An 8388-nucleotide genomic window follows, 5' to 3' on the forward strand; every position below is an offset into this window, starting at 1 on the left:
AACAATGTAATAATGGAGCAGCAAGTTAAAAATAAACTAATTTTTAATATATGAAACCTTTTGAATTGCTTAAGTTAAGGCTGAGTGAAACTCAGTACCGTGTCAATTAAAAAATAGTTTTCAAAAAATACTGAATGAACCATCAAAAAAGAAGCGATAAAATCAGAACGTTTAAGCGAGAAAAAAGACGCAGGTCACGCGAGTCAGTGAAGCTAGCAAGCGTAGCAACAGGAGCAGGCCAAGTAGCAGCTTTTGAAATTTGAAGTAAGCCAGCTAGGAGGTGGAGATAAAAAGTTAGCGGTACGAGCTTGCAGGCGCGTGCGTAGCGAAGCAACCAAATCAGGAAGCTACGCTAGCGGGTGAAACTAAAAGCGAGGCAACAAGCGCAGTTTACTAAAAACGAGCAAAGAGTTAACAAGACGAAACGCTCACAGCTCAAAGCACAAGTTTTAAGTTATGTTTTTTTAATGAGTACTTCTTTTTTGTATCATCTAAAATAATTTACCACGCGTCGCTACTGTATAATAATATAAAGCAGGTTTTTCAAAATTAGTTTAAATATTAATCTCCCACTTAGTAAAAATTCAAAAAAAAATCACCGTATATTAAATACCGTTCTTTATTAGTTGATTACTCATTTACATTTTAACCCCTTATTAGTAATTGCCTACTACTGAAAGCAAAAATTTCCCAAAAGGGTCGTATTGACAACTTTGAAAAACCGTTCTGTAGAAAACAGGACTTTGTAAACTTACTGTATATTTATATTTGCATCAATCTTTTTAAATAAGTGATCATAATTTTATCCATAAAATAGTTATGTTACTTAAGCAAGAAAGTTACCTACAAAGAAATATACGGTTTCAATAATTCAAAGTATAGAAAAAGTCTGTTGCTTAGTTAACTGAACATCTTTAAACATACTAAATTATTATTGCTAGTTACCAAAAGATTATTTTAAATTTTTTATATAACACTAAACAAATTTGGTATTTTAAATTCAAATATGCATTTAAATGTTAAGTGTTCATTTTTGTCATTTCCGACGATAGAACTTATTTAGTTTTTGGTGCATGGTAGTTAGTCATTGTAAATCATTTCTTTAGAGTAATTTTAGTTTCAGTTTAGAAGTAGTTTATAGTAACTTTTAATTATACTTTTAAGTATATTTCGCTATATTCCTTGTTTGATCGAACAGTTGTGTTTACTAGCTAAAAGTTTCGAAAATGATTTAAGTATCATTAAGCAACGTAGAAATAAAACGCGGTAGTAATTAATGGATTACTAAAGTAAAATAAATTAAAGCTCGGTGTAGAGCAGTGATTCTCAATTAGTTTTACTCTTCACCATAACCAAAGTATTTATTACATTTGGTATACTTGCTTATAGTGTGAGCGTTATGATAAATCATAAATATTTTAAACTTTTTAGAAACTGATAAAATAACTAAAGTTTATATTAATTTTTTAGTTAATTTTGACAACTATTTGTATAAAATTTAAGAAAAAATTTCAGTGCACAGAAAAAATACTGAAGCAAAATGTATTGCACACTTAGTAAATCACTATAAAAAACTTTTTTTCATCTAGTTTTTGAGCATAGTTTAAGATATTAAAGCAACGTTTTTTAAAGTGCAACGAAGAAACAAAACTTAAACAAAACTAATAAAAACAAAATAAATTAGTGACAAAAAAATAACCAGACAGCTATAGTCTTGTATAAAAATTTAATGTGTATATATTTATCTATTTTCTTATTTGAGTTATTTTACGAAAAAAAGAAATATTACAGTTTAGTTATAACAAGCTTTTATGAAGAATTTTACTAACTAAGTTCATACTTTGTTTTTTACAAACAATTTAGCTGATTATTAACAATTATTATTTTTAGTAAGTTGTCCGTTTTCAACTTTGCATATGAACGTGTTTTGTTTTTCGAAGTTGTCAGATAAATTTTTATCATTTTCAGTTACTTGGAACTCTTTTACTAGAAATGAGTCCTTATTTCACTGAAACTTCATTTGCCTATGCCACACCTGCAGTTTTGGTAGCAAAAGGTGGTGTTGAAAACAAAAATGTAGAACCTTGGGAAGAAAAAACAGATTTTTACGAAAAATATCCAATACGTCTTGGACAATTTTTTCAAAATTTTCTACCAGTAGCACCTGCAGATTTTATTGCTAAAATTGAAACAAATGTAACAGAAGTACTTCGCAACAACTCTACTAATGCAACTTCTAATGAGATAAAAGTTGAAAATAACACTACTTTGAAAACTTTCACCAGCGTCAACAACGTTTATCAAGAATCGCAAAACACTCTAGGTTTTAAATTGTGCCGACCAGTAGTTTTTTGTGATTATGAAGCTTACGAAAACTGTTGGAACAAATCTTTTTCAACTTGTGAAAACTGCAGGTAAAAATATATTTATTTTTAATTTTCAGAGTAGGTTTACTTAGTAAGATTGTAGCTTTGACAGAGGATCGTCAGCTACGTTAATTATTATTTTTTTCTTTTTGTTTATCAATCTATTTTAATTCTATCTCTGTATAGAAATTTTTTTTTTAATTCAATTTAAACTGGTCTTACCAACAGCAAAGGAGTATTTTCTTTTACATTGTTTATTATCTTACTACTTGGGGTGTTGATTGTTGTTGGAAATATGTCATACCTATTTTATCTGATGAAGAAAAAGAAAAACTTTTCGACGTTTTCTCTACTTCAGAGTTTTTCCACATGTGCTGATACTTTGACTGGTAATATTAAGTATCTTAAAAATAATCGAATTTAACCTATACTAATAATAAGTACTTTTTGCAGGACTATTCATATTCGGTGTCTTTCTCCCTAACTTTACTTCCACGTATAATGAAACTGCGTTGCAATTGTATAAATACTTTCAAGAACAACAAAAAAGTAGTAGTGCTTACTTTCAAGGAATATTGTTTATCTTCATTTTTCTGACTAATTTTTATTTATTGAAACTGATAAGTGTGGTAAAATTGGTAAATATTTATTTCGAATGGACAAACATATCAAAGAAAGCGATTATAATCCTAGCTTTAGCGACTTCAAGTTTTTCCTTGGCAATACCTATCTTATTCTGTTAGTCATTAGCAATTTAATTTCTTAGTAAACAAAAAAGAACGCACTTGACACTGTTTGTTATTTATATTTTGATTAAAAATTTAATGGAACTTTTTTAATTGTAGTATACTCAGAACAACTTATTCTTAAACTATCGTAACTTTATAGTACAAGTGTATAACAATTTAGTGTATTTTAGTAGCAAGTAAAATTATAGACATTAAACTTTGAATATATTTGTTTTATTATTAAATTTCAATTTATCTAGTAAAAAAACAGTACTTTTGAAAAATTAAAATTGCTAGCAGACATAGTTATCTAAAGTTAATTAGTATAAAGTTTGTTTTATGATACTTTTTGCAGATATCTAGTTAAGCAGTGTTAAAAGCATAGTTAAATTTAAACTCAATTTCGTAAGTAGCTGCTGTAGACGCAATTAACTTAATAATTAGTAAGTACAATACAAAACTTAATATCTTGGGAACGGGTCACTTTTGCACGAGCGTCACTTTTGCACGAAGGGTCACTTTTGCACGAGGGGACACTTTTGCACGGCGACTCTTTTGCACGAGCGACACTTTAGCACGAAGGGACACTTTTGCACGGCGTCACTTTTGCACGCAGGGTCACTTTTGCACGAGGGGACACTTTTGCACGGCGACTCTTTTGCACGAGCGTCACTTTAGCACGAAGGGACACTTTTGCACGGCGTCACTTTTGCACGGAGGGTCACTTTTGCACGAAGGACACTTTTGCACGGCGTCACTTTTGCACGGTCGTCACTTTTGCATGGCGACATTTTTACACGTCAAAACTTTTGCACGACGTTACATTTGCATGACGACATTTTTGCAAAGCGTCACTTTCGCACGGCGTTATAATTTCACGGGTATACTTATGAACTGTAAAATTTTAAATAATCAGTCAATTTTGAACGGAACTTCACTTTTGCACGCTTCTTATTTTTTTTTCTCAAATAAAAATATGAATAGATTTTTTTTTGTCAATTTAAATAATATTCGCTTTTAAACGCAAGTTGTTTTGAATCAATAAAATGTTGTAGTGTTTTAATGAAATTTTAATGTAAAGTTTTTATGAAACTATTGTTGCAAAAATTTATTTTACAAACTAAGTTTCGGTCTAATACCTCGTCAGTGCTTAAATAAATTTCTTAAATAAAAGTTTTTATGTTAAGTTTTACGGACAACAATATAATTACGTACCACAATTCATTTATTCATATTTATAATCTTAATCAAAATAAACTGGAGAATAACAAACAATTTTGAATAATTTAAATAAAAATTATCTGAATCTCGTTAAATTTTAAAGAGAAAGATAACCTTAATTTAGTAAGACTTTGAAACACGAATCTTGAGTATTATTTTTTAATAATATTCTCTTGATGTTAAAATTAGCAATATATAGTTGTTAAACAAATGGTTAAAATTTATTTCAATTTTAAACGATTGTTAAAATAAAACAAAAGATTTAGTTAATTTTTGAATTGTAAAGGTATTTCAGATTTTACTTGACGTTTATTTTTCAGTCTATTTTTAAATTTAGCGTGAGAATATAAAGAGCAATAAAATGATTTGAACTTGGATTATTTCAGCATTATAACTTTGCATGATCATGATAAGCCAAAGAGAAAGTAACATTTGGAAGTTTGAACTTATGTTAAAAGAAAATATACAATATTAGTCTTCAACTGCTGCAACATTTCAATAATAAGGCTTGGCAGAATTTTTTTTTTATCGGTCAGTTGAAATATGGAACAAACTTACAAATGAATTAGTTTCTTGCAAAAATTTTAAAGAATTTCGATTGAAGTTAAAATCTTTTTATCAAAATTATATTTGTGTTAATAAAATTAACAAGTAATTTTTATCAACCGTTGATTTAATTTTAAGATTAAGCTTAGTTTATAATTCAATTTATTATATTAGCAGCACCTTTACTCTAATAATAATGAGTCCTTATTCAATGTATTTAATGATTACTCATCTAGCCAGTCTATTTTTAATGTCCTTGGAGCGTTAGGTTTTTATTTTTGTTGTTAATCAATGCGTTTAAATATTTGACGTTCATCGTTCTACATCAAAGCGTAAATAAGTATAAGTTTGTGCTTAACATTTTGCTTTTTATGTTAACCTATAAGTTTTATATCAAACTATGTTTTAATCTTTGTTTTAATAAATAAACTTCTTGTATTAATTTTATTTTTTTATTATGTTTCTTTCAGTTTAAGTGGTCTAGGTTTTGATGCCTAAATCCATCATATGGATAATAAACTTGTAACTGTGTAGTAAAATATATAATATGACATAGTTGTTGACTAATATATTAAAGTTCAAAATAAACTAGAACAACTTACTTACACTAAAAGTATTTTTTATCCTAGTTTCTAAATTAATTATTTTTTTTTGTCCCTGGTTTGAATTTTTTATAAATGATTAAAATTTATTTTTCCTTAGTTTGTTTCTAACATTAACTTTTACTGTTTAAGATTTTAAATCTTTCATTTTTTGCCTTTAATATAGGTATGTTAAAAATTTGGTACTAGCTAAAGAACTTTTTACCAAAATTAAAAATTAATGTTCCGTGCGAAAAAATCATTGTGCCAAAATGTCGCTAGGCAAAATCTTCATCGTAAAAATGTGACATTGTGCAAAAGTACCGTTGTGCAACAATGCTGCCGTAACAAATGTCGCCGTGCAGAAGTGTCTCCTAGTGCGAAAATAACGCCGTGCAAAATGACCCTGCGTGCAAAAGTGACGCCGTGCAAAAGTGTCTCTTCGTGCAAAAGTGACCCTCCGTGCAAAAGAGTCGCCGTGCAAAAGTGTCCCCTCGTGCAAAAGTGACCCTACGTGCAAAAGTGACGCCGTGCAAAAGTGTCCCCTCGTGCAAAAGTGACCCTGCGTGCAAAAGAGTCGCCGTGCAAAAGTGTCCCCTCGTGCAAAAGTGACCCTACGTGCAAAAGTGACGCCGTGCAAAAGTGTCCCCTCGTGCAAAAGTAACCCTGCGTGCAAAAGTGACGCCGTGCAAAAGTGTCCCTTCGTGCTAAAGTGACGCTCGTGCAAAAGAGTCGCCGTGCAAAAGTGTCCCCTCGTGCAAAAGTGACCCTTCGTGCAAAAGTGACAGTCGTGCAAAAGTGTCCCTTCGTTCAAAAGTGACGCTCGTGCAAAAGTGACACCCACCCTAATATCTTAGTTAACATTAAGGAATAAAAATATAAACTTTACAGCATTATTTCCATATTCCATTCAGTTTTCCTATCAATTTGACATTTTTATATTCTGGATAGAAGTTTTACCAATTTCCAAAGTGAAAAACATTTATTTAATTATTCTATTTTTAACTGTCATAATTCCTTATATGATTATGGTTAGTTTGTAAAAACTACTACCTTCTCTACAACATATACTTTTATTTTTATAAACTATCTTTTTAGTTTTTTAACTCTACTAACTCTTAATTTTTCATTTTAACTTCAAAATTTAAATAAACAAAAAAAATATCAGCGTAATGAATAATTATTTAATTAAAAATAAAAATAAAGCTTATATTTAGTTTAAAGTTTTAGTAAATATTTGATTAGGCACAAAAGGCTATTTACTTTTAAAACAGAGTTTTTAAAAATAAATGTGCTACAAAACTATTCAGTAAGTGTGAATTCATTCTTTAAATTTTATTCAGATAAACAAATATATAAGTACAACAAACTCCTATGAAAATTTTATTGTCTATTTAGTTGTGTACTAAAGTAGATCAATGTTTTTTTTAATTATTAATCTAAGGTGTTTGCAACAATTGGAGTCTACCTAGTTGTAAGGCAAAAATTCAAAAGTTCACGAAAACTGACAAAGCAAACTAAATTAATAAATGCTATGGAAAGAAAAGTTGCATTAAAAATATCATTAATGGTTGTTGCTTTTTCTGTAACTACACGTTAGTCTTTAATTGTCTGTCTGTAACAGTGTATACTCTGAAATGTGTTTTAATTTACAGTACCTTTCATGATATCTGTAATAGTTGAACACAACAAAGGTGGATGCATAACAAAAACGAACCACGTGTTTGTGACGTTTTACTTGTTTTTCGCCAGAAGGTTGGTTTGCATTTTTCTTTCGATTAGTATTTTGTGTTTAGTTCTCATATATATTAAATACTTAACTTTAGTATAAAACAGTATTTTATTTTAGAATACTAGTTGAATAATTTCAAAAAATTTAATTGAATTATGAATAATGTTATTAAGGTTTTTACAAATATATGAAGCAAATAGATATTTTGTTTATTATATAATATTATTTAACAGTTTATTCGACAAATAGTTTTTAAATACTTGGCATACTTAATGTAGAATATTTTAGTAAAGTATCGGTTTGTTAAACCCAATGCTTTCTACGTGATATGCAGTTTTTTATTTTAATATATGTAGTTATTTTATTCAGCCTCATGAATGCAGTAATATACATTGCAACAGACTCGAAGTACAGGAAGTTCATAAAGAAGTCATTCAGATATTTATTCAACTAACTTTGTAACTTAACGCTTTACAAAATAAACAACATTTTCCAACAAACTCAACAAAATCTTTTTAGTTTGTATCAAATTGTTTCAATTTATGCAAGATATGTATTAGAAAAAAATGCAGATCAAAAGTATACTTTTTTTAATATGTCTTAAATAGCAAATATCTGCATAATTAACTTTTGAAACTTAAAATGTTAAAATAAAGAGAAATTAAAAACTATTAGAACAAAAAAAATCATTCCTATTTTGTAGTATTGAAGTAGACTCAAATATATTGTATAAAACAGATATAGTATAAACCAGGCATAGAAAGTGTTAATCTAATTAAATACAATATATAATAACTATCAACTTAGTTAAAACAGAAATAGAAACATCATTTAAGTATTCACATAAAATATGTTTTTAACTAAAGTAGCTTGAAGTAGATTTTAATCATTAACTATTCATCAGCTACTTAATTTTATTCCTAATTGTTGTTTATATTTGATTTTTTTTTTCATTAGATTTTAGAAAAGTTTCTAGTATTTGACTTTTTGAAATATATAGTAGGTTATAGTTATGTTGTTTTTTATTAAATATGTTTTATATAAAAGTTAAGTTAAATTTATATATATTTTTTAGTTCAAATGTTACTAAATAAGATTCTTAGTACATTATTAAACACAAAATTCAGTTAATTTTCGTTTAGTTTTATTTTCTTTCGTTTAACAATCGTTTTTTTACTAAAAATTTAAATACCTAAATGATAAAAAATAATATG

At 28.1% G+C, this 8388-nt stretch overlaps 1 protein-coding gene across 3 annotated transcripts; it reads left to right on the forward strand.

Moving 5' to 3' along the window:
• The first annotated feature begins 328 nt into the window (after nucleotides 1-328).
• LOC145846290 (uncharacterized) lies at nucleotides 329-8012 on the forward strand. 3 transcript variants are annotated; one of them, XM_082953170.1, is made up of 8 exons: nucleotides 329-446; nucleotides 1969-2414; nucleotides 2595-2755; nucleotides 2820-3104; nucleotides 6334-6473; nucleotides 6887-7037; nucleotides 7098-7197; nucleotides 7544-8012. In XM_082953170.1, exons 2-8 carry the CDS (start codon nucleotides 1993-1995, stop codon nucleotides 7626-7628), a joined length of 1344 nt encoding a protein of 447 aa, XP_082809296.1. In that variant the 5' UTR covers nucleotides 329-446; nucleotides 1969-1992; the 3' UTR covers nucleotides 7629-8012. The 3 variants fall into 3 exon arrangements, with proteins under 3 accessions (XP_082809296.1, XP_082809306.1, XP_082809304.1); XM_082953180.1 differs by having other exon boundaries at nucleotides 7576-8012; XM_082953178.1 differs by lacking the exon at nucleotides 329-446 and adding an exon at nucleotides 1301-1390.
• Nucleotides 8013-8388: the final 376 nt, after the last annotated feature.

This window comes from Thalia democratica, chromosome 1 (genome assembly GCF_965202585.1).
Source record: "Thalia democratica chromosome 1, ktThaDemo2.hap1.1, whole genome shotgun sequence".
Classification (NCBI taxonomy): domain Eukaryota; kingdom Metazoa; phylum Chordata; class Thaliacea; order Salpida; family Salpidae; genus Thalia; species Thalia democratica.

What these genes read in the sequence shown, in the direction of transcription:
- LOC145846290 (XM_082953170.1), top strand. Translation starts at nt 1,993, where the DNA reads ATGAGTCCTTATTTCACTGAAACTTCATTTGCCTATGCCACACCTGCA. An exon ending in GGCAATACCTATCTTATTCT is followed by an intron (nt 3,105 to 6,333) that starts GTTAGTCATTAG and finishes TAAACTTTACAG; the next exon opens with CATTATTTCCATATTCCATT. An exon ending in TACTTGTTTTTCGCCAGAAG is followed by an intron (nt 7,198 to 7,543) that starts GTTGGTTTGCAT and finishes TATTTTATTCAG; the next exon opens with CCTCATGAATGCAGTAATAT.